The 16,290-nt window shown below is 33.4% G+C and overlaps 1 protein-coding gene across 1 annotated transcript in view; it reads right to left on the bottom strand.

Moving 5' to 3' along the window:
• PTPRD (protein tyrosine phosphatase receptor type D) overlaps positions 1 to 16,290 on the bottom strand; it is a gene marked incomplete at its 3' end in the record, with an annotated part of 401,990 nt that overhangs the window by 60,024 nt on the left and 325,676 nt on the right. Inside the window, exons 24-25 of the mRNA XM_084305402.1 lie at positions 16,058 to 16,155; positions 5,301 to 5,424 (exon numbers count right to left, since the gene is read on the bottom strand). Coding sequence (XP_084161528.1) covers positions 5,301 to 5,424; positions 16,058 to 16,155 — 222 coding nt within the window. The remainder of the gene's footprint in view (positions 1 to 5,300; positions 5,425 to 16,057; positions 16,156 to 16,290) is intronic.

The following is a 16,290-nucleotide window of genomic DNA, read 5'->3' on the forward strand; positions in this document are numbered from 1 at the left end:
CCTGAAATGTTAATTTAAAGTAATCCAAGTATAACTTGACTTTTATAAGTTTCATTAAGGCAGATACATAGTTGCTGCATAAAAAAGTAAGCTACCAGATCATAATTCTACCATAATTATTTTCTAGTAGCCTTTTCAACGATAGTGATAAATGACCAGAGTCTGCAATCTCTTTATTCTGCCGGACAGGAATAAAGCACAAGAGGGGATCAGATGAGTAGCTGAGCAGAAAGGGCATCTCATTTTCAAATATCTCAAGAGAACAAAGCAGTAGAGTTTTTACTGAGTAAGGGTGAATGAGCAATGAAACAATATTAAGCAAAAAACAAACAAACAAAAAATCCAAAACACAGCAAAGAAAAAGAACACTCTATAGCTACTGATTTTCGGTGAGACTGTACTCACAAACTGAAATGACAGTACAGTTTGCTGCAGCATGCACAGGGATGCACACCACAAGGCTAATAAAGTAGATCTCGGAATTACTCATTTGATTTCCTGAGGATGGTTATAATCTAAAATAGCTTTAATTAGACTTTACATTTTATTCATAAACTGAAATCAAATCATGAAATTATTTCAAGTGTTTACAAAGGCTAAGTACCAAACAGCCTTTCTATTTAAAACAAATTAAACCATAAACCTTTCTTTCTGCGCTGCTTCCCTAAGAGATGTGGTGTTAGTCATAAAAAGAGCATGAAGTAATAACATTAAATACTGTCATGCTTGTAAACGAGTTAGGAAAATGTAATGATGAATCGAAAATGCTGATCAAGCTGTACTATTGGTTTAGATCAATGACCGATGTTTTGACATGTCAGAGCAAAAACAAAGCTAGTAGATGCCAATAACAAATGTTTATGAAGAACTTTTTGCAATATGAAGTCTTTGTAGGCAAGGAGGTTACCAAAATCAAACGGTCTAAGTACAAATCTGTACTGCAAAACCTCACTGGAAAAACAGTAGCAGAGACCAGTGAAGGTATTTGCAACCATGAACAGTAGTAAAATGAAAACTTTGTAAAAAGAAATGCGGTATATAATATCCTAACATAATGTAAGGTAAAGAAAGAAAAGAGGAAGAAAGAAAAAAGCTATAGATTGCTGTATTGTGGATGAACTGTTAGGATTATTAGAATCTGGAAAAGAGGGAGAGGATGAAAGGGATATGGAATTTCAAAGTTAAATGTTAAATTACAGTAAGTTTTGGAAAGTATTGGTAAGTTTTGGAAAGCAGTATCAAAAAGTGTTGGGCAGAATATGCAAAATTCACACAAAGAAAGGGACTGTGTAGAGGGCAGAAGAAAATTATTTGAAAAAAAAAAAGGCAAAAAAATCTGGAAAATGTGACATATAGGGAATATATGGGAGCTATATATTAAGACAAGAGGAGAAACATGTAAGGTTAATGTTAAGATAGGGCAGAATGAAAATAAATGCATTGTTTAGTGCAGTTCCTCAGAGACACAGCATTTTGCCAGCACAATGGTCACAATCTATTGTGGAATCACTACCTTGCATGACAGTGCCAAGCAGATATCTGAAGTCATCATACTGTTTACAGCTGTCTGAAAGTTGGCTCAGTGATTCTCCAGCTCTTTAAGACTGAATAGCACTTAACCAATCTAAAAAAGTGGTCTTGTTGGACAGAAATAAACATTTATATGTTCAAAGGATACACTAAGAGGGCCAGTTTCAATGTGAGTGCCCAGTAAATAGCAAGGTGCCAATTCTTCATCCTCTGTTCAAAAAAAAGCCACTCAACATTTTGCTGAATACTTCGAGATGGACAGTCTGTGTATGTGTACAGAAAAAAGTCAGAATTGTGCCAAGCAGATTTCAAGAGAATCGAGAATGTCTCAATTTTTGTTGATAGATTATAACTATAACAGCTTAAGTTGGCTAGAATTATTATATATAACAGCATAGGCTAGAATCATTGTACCTTTTATCATTGTAGTTGAGATAGCCACCATGAACACTACTCTAAATTGTTCATTGATCTTTCTGTAGTCTATTGCCTCATCACTGCAATACCTTTGCTATTCTTAGGGCACTCTAGAATTGCAGAGATGAAGTGTCATAAAATTAATCTCAGCATTTAATTACACTTTGTTTGCAGAATATAACATAACTACAATATGAGAAAGTGTGAATAATTTGTATATTCCACAACTGTTCACGATCTTCCATTGATCAGAATGCTTTCTAAATCTAAAGAGCATGACCTACATACTCAATATTAATTTACTGATAAATGGCAATCAAATTAATAAAATTCTGTAGATTTTTTGATTTTTGCTTTTTTTTTTTTTTTTTTTGCCTTTGCATTATAGTCACACTCTTCTAGCTGTAGTAAAGCCACTACATTTCACATCAAACAAAACTTATATTGCTGAAATATGATGGACATTATTTATATTTATATTTTTTTCATGACTGTCATTATGTAAACCTATGCCACATACGGGAGACCTTTAGTCTTGGATGTCTCCTAAAAGAACTGACAAGCCTTTTTACAAGGCAGAAGGCTAAATTTTTATTTAATTATTTTTTTTATTTTTTTTTGCCAAAGAAAATATTTCTTCCTTTGAGGCTTTTTACAGATCTAGCTGTTTTAACTTGGTCTACTTCTCTTTTAATCTATAAATTCTGCCCTCAGATCCAGCTAGATGCATACAAGAAATTTCAGTATGTTCTTATGTTCTTTCATAATACTGTAAAATTTTACTTGCAAGTGTCCCTCTTAGATACATCCAAAGACAGCACAATCCAAGAGATGGGATTTCCAGAATGTATGGGAACACAATTCTGAAAAGGAAAATTTTTCTTCAGGTGGAAATTCAAATTACCACAACTAATGTGAGTTTTACTTCCAAAGGGATTCCTAATGAAATAAAAATTAAACGTGGTGAGTTTGCAATGTGTCTTGCAAAGTGAGCTAGTATGTGGTGGAACTCCTTGCTACAGGCAATTACAGAGGCCAAGAAGATAGGGACACAAAAAAAGGATGGAACATTTCCATGCGTAACGAATTATAAAAGGTACCAAAATAAACACTTTGAAAGAGTTACTAATACTTGTGTTTCAGGACATAGACAACCTTTAACAACTTGGTATTATCAATGGGTGGAAGGCTATAATGTATTTCTTTGTTTAAGGTCACTGTATTAAAGTATTAGAGTGTTAGAAATGTTAATGTCATCATGGTATTGCTTTCTTATAAAAATAAGCAAACATTACACTTTAAATGTTTGTTGTCTCTGCTCATTATAAATATATTCAGCCCCTTCCTACAGGTAAAGTTAAGATTTTAAATTAAAAATGTTTTTAAAGATTTTAAATGTTTTTAAGATTTTAAAATTAAAAATGTTTTTACTACTTATTATTTTTAAAAAGTAGTCCAATATACTGCATAATTTGATACCTTTGATTACTTTGATCAGTGGTTTCTGTTTTGCCTCTTTGTTTTTCTTCTTATTCTCAGAATAGGTTTGTTTTCTTTCAGGGAGCCAAATTTAATGAGTCACTTACATGAAGGAGAACATGGCAGAACTTTCTAAGCACAGATGTCTGACTTGCTTATAAACTAACAAATACATTTATTTGCAATTAGACTTTTTTGTCTGTTACACACCTCTTTGTCCAATCAAAATCCTGTGGCAATCTTGAGTCTTCAATTAACATACTTATTTCTGAGTTACACATTTTGTTCCAAAGATCTTTACATAACAATGAAGAATGGCTGTCCAAATGCTGAGTTTTCCATACTGTATATCTAGGTGTTTTTATTTGTTTATTTGTTTGTTTGTGTACCAGTGACACAGAAAGACGTATTTTTCTTTAATTGCATAAAATATAATGCTAATCAAGGCACACTGGCCTCTGTGTTGAGACATAGTTCTATCAGAAGGCAGCAGAGCTCTATACAGCTATACAAAGCAATGCAGAAGAAGCAAAATATGCTAACTGACATTAAAAAAAAAAAAAAAAAAAGGCAGTGCAACTGTATGAGCTTCAGAAGTGGAAAAAAATGTAAGCAGATTATCAGACACAAATTCTTCAAGGCAATCATTTAATTTTCTAATACATTTGAAAAGCTCTTATCTGTATAATCAAAGCCCGCAACATGCAGCTGCAGTAAATAAAGGAAATATCTAAACCTCAATCAGTATGAGTGCCTTTTTTTTTTTTTTTTTTTTTTCACCAAACTGCTGTTAATAAAATTGATGGCACCTATAATATTTTCCCTCCTGTATCCAATGTCTTCAGGTCAGCCAAATGTAAGAAATTGTTTAAAACTTTAAATCAAAATACCCTACAGTTTAACTAGTAGCATGTTAGGATTAACATAATTATGACTCTGAATACAGTTCCCTAGATCTTATATATCATATGCAAGCTTTGTCACAGACAATAAAGGAAATTTTATTTTTATTTTTATTTTACTCATTTCACTTAAATATATAAACTTCTGCCCATCATTAATACCTGTCTGTCAACACTATGGAATAAACTGAAAATCCACTTCAACCTGGGAAGCAGCTTAATAATAAGGCAGAACTGGCAAGAGAAGAAATCCTGAGTGAAATCCAGTGATTCCTGTTGCTTTAGCACCTGGTAAAACAGACACAATAACCAAGGCTCTTCATTTTAGATGCTTACGTCAAAACTCTTAAACTTTCAGTTTTTTGGAGACCTTTGTGTCAGAAAAAGATATAATAAAAAACTGTCATCATACCCCTCTGCCAATCTTTTGGTAGCAAAATACTGAGGTTTCAATAATGTCTGTGTGTGTGTATTTCGTTCAGTATTCAGAGAGTAAATTAAACAAAAAAAAAAAAAAAAAAAAAAAAAGAGAAGCTTTTATTAAGGGTTATCCAAATTTTACCCAAGAACACAAAATTGAACAGATTTTTTCCTAGATTAAGGATTTGGCAACCATAACTCAATAACCAGGTATGTCAATAATGTTATTGCTAGACTTTAATTCATGCATAGTGGTTGCTGTATTTGTTCTCCAGAACTATTGTAAGTAAACAGCAATGACAATTTACTTTAAGTAATACCTTGTCGTACATGCGGAGACCTGACACATTTGGTGCTAGATGTGACCCTGTGTCAATTTCAGTGCAATTTCATAATGAATTACTGAGAATGAAAATCAGAAAAGAACTGTCATTACAGGAACTTACCGGAAGCAATTTAATTAACACTTTATATTCCTATGCAAAGATATCAGGAGCTAGTATTACAACGGATTTTAGAATTTATTTAATTTAATTTTAAAGGTCTCCTTACCTTCTATTGCAGAGAGTAGGACACGAGAATGGTCATATGCAATTACATTCGCATATCTATTCTTTGGTTTGTTTACTTCCAGGTTAGAGTGTTCCCATGTAAACTGCTGACCAGGATCAACAGACTTCAAAAGAGAAAGAGAAGAAAAGAAAATTGAAAATTTTAGCTGAGCACTACATACATTTATAAAGGTTACAAAACATATGCTCCTATGCAAAACATATTTACTATGCAAATATTTTGCATTTGAGAGAAAACTGACTTTGGGATGCTTTGCAACATATTATATAGTATTTTAAACTAAATCAAGCATTCAGTTTTTATGCATCTGAATTTCCAAACAACTTTTTCAAATTTGAGGTAATTGCCTTCTCTTCAGAAAGGCAAGGGTATACTATCCCTCATTTTTTCTTTTCATTCCATTCAGTTTTGCAAATGCATACTTATATAACAGAGAATGGGGGAAAGAAAAAAAAAAAAGAAAGTCAGAAATCTTAAAAACACTGGGAAGAAGGGGGATAGATATTCTTTTTTTTCTTGCTCTATTACTAAGTCCATGTGTTCAAACAATTCAGTGTTCCGTTTACTAAATAAACTCCAAATGTGCTTGATGAAGTTTTCCAGAAGAAAAATAATGTTGTTTCTGTCTATTTATTTATTTATTTATTTATTTTAATTTTGGTGCCAGACCAACACATGATACTAATGTTGCTCAGGGAAACAGGGAAAATATAATGACTGTTGATTTTTGTTTCCTTGACTCACCGATAAGTGAGAAATGTAGATAAATTTAGGAAATTTTAATGATTTACACATTCAATGGTCCTAGAATCACTGTTTATTTCCTGCTTCTTTCATGCTCCAAAATGCAGTTAATGTACTGAAATTTGTCCTTCATGCTTCATTTGTAAGAGAACTCCAGGTCTATTGTTTCCACCATGGCTGACATATACATACAGAGTAAATGGCAGGTGGTACCTGCTTATGCCCACTCTGGTACTGTCTGTATGAAAGGCCACACAACACTGAGAAGTAATGATGAATAACACATTATTTTACTTTCCCTTTCTGTAATAGTAAAGTCCTTAGATGTGTTTTAGCAATATATATACACAGCTCATTTTTACAGCTCATGTCTTTTGCTTACTCCTGGCAACAATTGGCAGTTCCCTCTGATGATTTGCTCTAAATTGTAAAAAGGAACTTTTTACAGAAAATACAAGAAGATTTGCCTAGGTGGTGAAGAGACCAATGGTGAAGAGACCTGGTGGGTCACTTTCCACCAGCAGGCCAGCAAACAAGCACAGGTCAGAAGCTCCATACTACTACTACACGGTCAAGCCATTACTTTTGCGATTCTGTGATTTTATATCACTTACACTGAGTTGTCCCAGGTTCTGTTACAACAGCTCCAAGTATATTTTATATTAACATAAATTAAAAATATGACCTGTAATCTGTTACAGTAGGTAATGAGACAATGGACATGGGGTAAATTAATTTATGTGATCTGCTAGTATTTATTCCTTAGATTAATAATTAATACTTGTCTATCCACAAGACTGCTCAATTCTTATGCATCTTTATGTATCTTAAAATTTATTTTACTAATCTTCAGGATATTACTTTGCTTCTTCCTTGAGATTATTCTAAAAAAAAAATCATTTTCCTTGGGTTCCTGATGTAGATCTTAGAATAGCTGAGCATTTCTGTTTAGGAAACCAAGGCTCAGTATCTTATCATATCTACTAAAACCCTAGACTCAATTAACTTTTATAACATTTCACTAGTTAATTTTCCTGAATTTTGTTTTGTTCTATTACAGTACTCTGGTGCTGGACCTGGATGAGCTCTCCTTTGTAACTTGACTGAGATTGACTGAAAAGCTTGTGATGGTTCAGATTCTCACTTCGTTTTCAGGTACTGCCTCACCTGAGCAGAGTGTGAGGCAGCTTCTCCATCAAGATGAACTGGATGGAAAAAATTAGACTTTTTAGAGGAACAATGAAGAAACTAACAGTTTGGGAGCATGATGGGTACCATACAAAATTTACTTGTGGTTTTGATAGGATTCACTTGAATTGTACGGCTATTACTAGCAGTTATTACTGGTGTTACTAACAATTAAAAATGAATTATTATTATTATTATTATTATTATTATTATTATTATTATTATTATTATTATTATTTTAACTCTCAGTGAATCTGATTTCTTCTCATTTCCTCATTTTTTTTTTCACCTAAAAGTTTATTTAGAAAAATAAACTAACAAACAATATTTCGGTTCATGATCTTACCAACTTGCGTGACTATGCTTAACATATCTTAAGCACTGTATTGAGACTTTTACAAAGCTATCATATTTATATAGTGATTCTTCTCAGAAAGAATTTTCCTTTTTGAGTGAATAGAGGTGAATATGAAAACTTGTGCAGAATGTTTGCTAGACAAATTTTCAGTATTGTAGAAAGTGGTATGCATTTAGCTCAGAGTTCTAGTAACAATACAGAATGTAACCACTATAATTTCAAAATAAATTAAAGATGCTCACAGTATTTTAAAAGCATTATACTATAAATAATTTATTAAATAAAAGCAATTATTGACCATGAATAAAACACATCTACACTAACCATGAATATATATTTGTGAGGTATACATGTATAATTAAATCTTAACTTAAACTGTTCTGTATTCTTCTTCCTCTTTTCATTCCTTAATATATAAGAAATATGTAAGAAAAAAATCAATCAACAGCTTTCTGTCAGTTATTTGTACAAGTAGATGATGATGTGTTCATCATGGCGGCATACTATACTTCTAGTATGAGAACTCTTTGTGTGATGCATGGCCAGATCATTTAATTCAGTGATTAATATTTTGTCTTGCATAAAGACTTAGTTAAAAAAAGTAACATCAAAACTGGTCAAACAGGCCTGAACTTCAATCTTTCCTCCTTTTCCCATCAATCTGAACCACTTAGTGGCCTAACTACCCTCCCATAAAGCTCTGTTTTGGCAAAAGAAAGTCAATCTATATTTCCTCAGACTTAATAGCTACACTGGAACAAAGAGTAGAGTGGTATTGGCAGACACATTTCAGAAGTGTGAAAGACCAATAACTCATGAATAACAAGTCTGTACTAACAGTTTTAATGAGTGCTTTAATGGTTTAATGGATGGCACTTTAATAGGATTTCTAGTATATTCATTCTGAAAGCTTGTCTTCAATAAAGCTGTCATTAACAAAGAACTGGATTTCTTCATAATGTAACTGTGGAGTATGGTTCTTTGTGCAAAAGAAATAACGTTATCCATAATACTGTTATTACTCTCCCATGCTTTGACTAATCTTTCAGCTATTGTGTTCTAAATGGTTGGCTGCTGGGGGAAAAAAAATTAAAAAAATCTGACTTGGAAAATACTTGAGAAATATGTACGGGTATGATGTATCATCCACAGAATAGTTCTTTGACTATGAACCATGGTAACAACGAAGTGTTTTTGAAAGAATTCTAAACGACTCCCCCAGCCAATGTCTGTACTTGCTTACAGTGAGGATTTCCTTTAGGCTACTTAAACTAGAGGCAAATGTTGCTTGCTGTCACTGTGAGTCTCCCAGGAGTATATCCTGGTGCAGTACTGGGAAAGGAATGAGAATGACAAAATGCCAAACTTTCTGGCATAAACTGGCTGCCATGGAACAATGTTCTACTATGGTTCTACTATGCTAAACCACCAAATGAAGGGGGTTGGACATTGTTAGTTACTGTGGAGGTTTCACAGATTTGGAAGGAAAAGAAAACATGATACATAGCACTGCAGGTGCTATGCTTGAGGCCCAGATTAGGTCTTCAAAAAGCACAGTGTCACAGAGGAATCTAAGACTAGCAAGAACAAGAATGAAAAACACAAATTTAAGAGGATGTCAATGCAGATAGACTCTGCACAATTGGAGAAAGTAGTCAACTACCCATAAAAATGATCAGTTTGACCCTCTTTTACCAATGTCAGTGACTGTGCTAAGAATTTCATATCGTAGCTAATGAATTTATAATAATATATTATTCTATTATGCAGAAAACTTGATAATAGAATGAGAATTACATACTGTATTAGCAAAACATAAATGCTAAATGTATGAACATTAATAGACCATTATGGCAACTTGCCAGTTGAATCACATTTTCCTTCTAAGGCAGAGTTTTTCACATGATACTGTATAAGTTGGCATTCCCAAGTGATATGAGGGACAAACACACTACTTTTTTTTTTTTTTTCATGAGTAAATCTTTTTTGTTTGTTTGTTTGTTTTTGTTTTATTTTGAACTCAAATATGAGGTCACATCTTGGTTCTAGAAATTGAGTTGGAAATACACGAGTGATTTCTTGTTGACTCTCAAAGAAAAGTGACCCAACTGTTCAAGATCAGATAGAAATAGAGCTTTTGCCAGATTCTCAAGAACAAGACATTTCCTCTTCAATATCAAGCTAATAATTCTGTAACCAAATGAGATCACATAAACCTGATTCCAGTGGGATCAGAGCATGCATATTTGTTTATTATTAAAGCATACTTAATTAGAAAAACACTCATTATTTGAAAATTTATTCATTTTGAAGGACAGTCTTTTACATAAAAAGCTTTAGAAAACGGATTTTTTTAAAAAACTTGTTTTGCATTTTTTTGTCTCCCATTTTAAGAGCAATCTGTTTATATCCCATATGTAATTAAAATCCTTTGTCTGTAGAAATACCTATGTGCTGAAAACAATGGGTTATTCTCCTCTTCAGGTGGGAAATAAATACCAGGAGCAGAAGAGGAATGAAAGACCTAGCTTAGTTTAAATATTTCTCTGATTAATACATCCTCTTTTTCTGTTTTGATATAGTATATAAAGCAATTTAACATTAAACATTTTACCACTCTCAGGAAATGCTGGTGCTGTTTTAAAATTTTAACGTATTTTAAAACACTCTCAACATTTTTATTTGTGTATGTGTGAAAGAAGTAAGGATACTTGTTTTGTGCAGTATGGCACGACTATAAGAACTGCTACCAAAATGTATAGAAATATCCATAATTGCCACCAGAAGCATCTATCTTAAAGGCCTTTTCCACTGATTTCTCCATTTTCCTCCAGAAACTCCCTAAGATATTGCAATAGTCTGAAAACAACACAAAAACACAAAAGTCCAATTTGTTTACAATGACTCGATATACTACATTCTTGAATGATTTTTCTTGGTATAAGGAATGGACCATCTTTCTCTTCCTATCGTATTTTCAGTTGAGCAAAATAAAAGTGACATTTATTGCAGTTATTTGTTTTTTTATACAATCTCCATGGAATTCCTTTTCAAAATAGCATTAGGTATCATTCCAAAATCTAGCATCCTAGTAAACTAACACTGTCATTCTTGTATCTGAATATTCTTTTAATTACATAAGCATAAGTAAATTATATTATTCAGAAGAGGCATTCACAGCACCAAGTAAGGACGAACTACTCTACTATTAATCTTAACTATTGACATTTCAGATTCTGGCATTATGTCTGTGAAATTTTCAGTCTTAAATATCCGACTGGCTCAGTCATGACCATAGTTGGAAATAAGCAGCAAATAACCTTTGTGAATAGCATATGCATTATTAATAAGACAAGACAAACAATGAAACAAACAATGAAAAAGACAAACAATTTTTCATTGTTCACTGACTACACTAATAGTTTCTCAGTAAATGGAGCACAACCTATGAAAGTAAAGTTATAGAATACCAATAAATGTTGTTTATAACATTAGAAAAGAGGAAGATAATGTAAAGAAAAATAAGTTTTATTTATTTATTTTTATGTATTTAATGAGAAGAAATTTGCATGAGTCAGTATTATCTGCAATGTTATGGCAGTTAAGTGCAGCTGTTTCTTTGATACGGATTCATTCAGCAGGTTATTTGTTATTCATGGATTTGTAAAGTGTTTTATATTAATAAGCTTTATATTTGCTTCCTTTATATAAAATGTACTGTGTTTTAGTGTCCAGTGCTTATCCTGTTGCAGTGTAAATTACAAAAAGATAAACCTACCACATTCAGTACATTGTCTTCTCATCACAGATCCTACCCACTGATACTGAAAAGCTACAATGAAACTTTAAATGGCATGGCAGTGTGGAGCAGAGTCAAAATACATTTTTCTTCATTTTTCACAATTCTCAGTGTTAAATACTGGCTGTAATTTATCCCTTGATGTAGAAAACAGTACAATAATATACAATTTCTCATAATATTTGTTAACCAGCATACACACACACATATACTCTAAATCATACAATAATACAAAGAGTCCAACATGGCAATTTTTCTGTTACAATGTTCAGTTTACAACGTTTAGGACAAAGCAGTCTGCGATCCTGCAGAGCCCATGTTAACTCTCTTGGGTTTTGTAAGTCTGTGCTCCACACAGTGGTGTTGGTGTAACCTGAGTTTAGATTCTGCTCATTAAAGGTAATGGTCTGGCTGCAGCTACCATCACTGAACTTCAGGAACTGTGAGACATAGGGTACTACACCCCCACCCCCACCAAAAATAAAAAATATAAATAAATAAATAAATATGTATATATACGTAAATTTGAAAATTTGAATCTACTTCCTTAAGTGTATAAAGGAATGATCCCAGATAATAAATATGAAAGTATTTTATGCAAGACCCAGGAATCTGCTTTGGAGAAGGAATAGAGTTTCTGTTCTGTGTGACAGGAGGAAATTACTGATTGATTACTGAAGTATCTTCATATTCTGATTCAGTCTATCTCCATGACCATTTTTTATTGTTAAACTCTAAAGCCTAAGTTAAGAAGGAGATATGATATAAAGGTCAGTTTCTTATGAATAAAGCTTTCTGCTTAGCAGCTGTCAAGTCCATATGGAGACTTACATTGCATTAAAATCCCACTGAAACTGCCCAAACTGGAAAAAAGCTTTATAATAATCAGATGAAGTTGACAGCCATGTCTTTAAATTAAGGAATACAAAAGAAATATGTGACATAAAGGATATGCTGTGGCAGCAAGGTAAACTAATATTTTGTTAAGGCTAGGACATTGCAAGGTAACACCAATTAAAGACGTATTAGAGAAAAAAATATTTTTAAATAGAAATGAACTTTATTGAGAAGAGGATATAGCACTAACTATGCTAAAACTACAAAACCACATTATCCAACAGGTTAATTATAAGCTTATTTAAATCTTATAATAGTCATAGTCTTTAGGGCTTAGCCTCTGTTATCCCATGAGTCTGATATTCAAGGTATTAGAAAAAGTATCAGAAAAATTATCACAAAAGTATAAAGGCAGATGTCTGCTGTTCTCTTCAAATTCCCTTTTGAAGTAGGAGGATCCCTGAATGATACACTGTGAAACAGTTTCTGAAGATTTGTAGAAGTAGAAGCTACTCCCATCAATGACATCAAAGCTTCCAAGGGGAGGGACAGGGAGGAGCAGAGAGAAGAGAAGAAAGCTTTTGCGAAGCTTTGTCAGATAAATGGAGACAAGTGAGTTGAGTATGGGATTGTATGAAGAAATCAATCCTGTCTCCTCTCATGACCTAGATCTCTAAAGAAGGCCTCTTCACCTTCCCTGAAAGGGTACAAGGAAGTTAGGGAATTTCATTGGAAAATGAGGACAGAGGGGAAGCAGAGGAGATCATATGTAGACATGTGCCTTCTCAGAGACAGTTTTTTGTTGTTTCTGGTGAAAGTAGTGAAGATAGGTTGTTTTTTGTCTGTCTGAAGACAAAGCAGGAACAGGCTGGGAAGGTATAAGGCAGAAGAAAACATGTGGAGAAAAACAAACTTGCATGCAATTTTTATCAGAAATTCTTGGCAAAGGGAAGAGGATGCAACAAGACCAAGAATGGAACAGAAGCAAATGTACAAATGCTTCTGAAAGGTTGAAGAGGGTGTATATAATGTGTAAGATGAATCTGAGCTGTGGCACAAGTAATTCTTTCTAAGTGGCACCTGAAGTAAGATGTGGAAAAAAATAATAATTAAAGCATTAAAAAACAAAACAAAACAAAACAGAAATTCTACAAGCTGGATGAGAAGTGAGTGTTCATCAGGAACCTGTACATGTATATTTTATTTTATGATATCACAAAGTTGCCACAATAGTCATGGTACACAATCAGTCTATTTTAGAATTTCATCAATGCAATGCAAGAAATTCCATTAAAAAAAAAAAAAAGTGTAAAGAAAAAAGGGCTTTGCATATTTATATATATTTAAAAAACAAAAACAACAACAACAACAAAAATCACCTACAAAAAATGTTTGTTTCCTCAAATGGGAATTAAATGAAGTACTTTATTATTATTGACAGAAGTCAATGTTTTCCTACTACACATTGTATCCTTGCCTTTAACTCCTGATGATGAAAAATCTTTTTTTCCTTCTGTGCTACCAGTTCAAACTTAATCTGAAGTGACAATAACTGAATTGTTACTGTCTGTACCCATCATTGCCTGGAAATCTGACAGTTGCTTTTATGGGACATCATCAGTGAGGAAAGACAAGGTCCCAATCCTCAACCACAGATGTTCCCACCATCTCCCTTGTGCTAGCACTAGAGCTCATGCAGCCATGTGGTTAGCTCATTCAGGGAATTGATCCAACTAAAAACAGCAAAGAAAAATAAAACAATTAGTTCTCAGCTAAATCTATTTCCTGAGATAATCCTTGAACAGCTGCACATACACTAGTGCCAAGATTGGCACAAGAGAGAGACAACAGGAATGCACAGCCAAGACAGGAAGATGACTTACAGTGATCACCAAACCTTTGTCCACTTCCTAAACTAGACCATGAAGTAAAATAGCAGTGCTTTTCACTAATCCTGCTTCAAAATGCGTGAACATTGCAGTAACTGGAAATAAAGTGGCTTCTCTAAAGCTGGAATTTAAAAGGTAATTTTTGACTGTCCATTGGGCAAACCAACGTGAATGAAGCTTGATGTTGACTTACAGTTGGCCACGTTTTAAAATTCAGTGTCTCACTGCTCTACCCCGGATGGTATGTTTTGCCAAAATAAATAAATACAGAATGTGAAATCTGAGCTTTATATGCCAAATGGTAAAAGTTCTTAAAAGTTCTTAAAACTTACATACTAAGTTTTCAGAAAATTAGCATATCTTCACAAAACTGCTTGTAAATTATTACAATTACATTCTCAAGATTATTTTAATGATTTAAATAATATAGAAATACTAAACACCTAGGCTTTTACTTCTTCTACTTCTTTTACTTCTTACTACAACATAAGAAGAACCACGTCATCCTCACAACATGTTTTACGTAAGGTAATGTAAGTAGAATAGAATAGAATAGAACAGAACAGAACAGAACAGAACAGAACAGAACAGAACAATTAAGGTTGGAAGAGACCTTCAAGACCATCTAGTCCAACCACTACCCTACTAACAATGTCATCCATTAAACTATGTCCAAGCTTTCCTTTAACCAGGTCCAACCCCTCCTTGAACACCCCAAGGGATGTTGATGCCACCACTTTCCAGGCCAACCCATTCCAATACCTAACCACCCTTTCTGAGAAGAAATGGTTCCTAATTTCTAACCTAAACCTCCCCTGCTGCAACTTGAGGCCATTCCTGCTAGTTACCGGTGAGAAGAGACCTCTTATCACTAGTTACCTGTGAGAAGAGGCCAATCCTCAGCTCCCCATATATTTTTTTCATATATTTGTAGAGAGCAATAAGGTCTCCCCTGAGACTCCTCTTCAAGGTGCATTGTATATTTTAATGGAAACTATACTCCATTATACAACATGTAATGGCATTTTTTATTTATTAAATGGAATTTCCTACACAGTTGTTCCAATTAATTTGCCTATAGTACAACAAGAATTTATTGTAAAATTTATACCAAATATTAGCATTTTTATGGTGAATACTGTTGCATTAATTTCCCTGTCTAATTCTTTATTATAGAAAGTATTACAGTCTTCATACTTAAGAATACATTTACATGCAGAAATGTGAAAAGATATTCCTTTTTTTTGTGTGTGTGTGTGTGTAATTGCAACAGTAAACAGCAATCCTGAGATTCTTGAAAGAAATTTCATGCAATAGACTACAAAGAAAATAGTCATCTCTCTGGGAGCCGTTAATCATTCGATAATGGACAGGACAGCCCATAGCTGCTCTGAAGAAGCATGATTTTCCTAATCATCCAGTGTATATTTTGTCCATAGATTTTTGATATGATAAGCCTTATTGGTGTTGAAGAACCTGTTAGGGATCTATTTAATGGATAGCTCTCCAAGTTTCTTTAGCAAAAAATTATTGACATAAGAAGCTATCGCTCTCCATATTAATAATGCCTGTCCTGGGAGGTGTACGTCATAGATTACTGACAATATGGCTTGTAAATGATCTGTTCCTTCTGTACAGAGCACCATTCACAGATTATCAATGTAGTATTATTGGCAGGACACTGCTTCAAGCATGTGCACATGGAATCTGCTTGACACAGATCCTTATAAAAAGAACACATTGTTAGAAGCAAAGGAGCCACCTCAGCAAAGTGGTTGTTCTACACAGAGGACATATTTTAACATGGTTTAGCATATAAAGATGGCATCACCAGGGTGGATACATACCAGCAGTAAGTCTAGAGAAATAGTAAGCATGACATTTTTGATAATTTAAGTGATAAGAAAATGGGGTAAATTACCTCATACTCCTGTGAGAACTTCAAATTGTCATTTGCTTTCAGTCTTTCAATGTTATCTGCAAGTTCCAAGATAGGTATTGGAGGGTGACTGGCCATACCTGTTGTACAGGAAAGAAGAACCAAATTTAAAATAAGCTACATTGATAGCATCATAGTAAAATTTATAAAATGTAGTAGTTAGAATGGCTAGAAATGTATAAGTAGTAAAGATGTCAAATGTAAGAGAAGCAGGC

Source organism: Netta rufina (assembly GCF_964035555.1).
Source record: "Netta rufina genome assembly, chromosome: Z".
Lineage (NCBI taxonomy): Eukaryota > Metazoa > Chordata > Aves > Anseriformes > Anatidae > Netta > Netta rufina.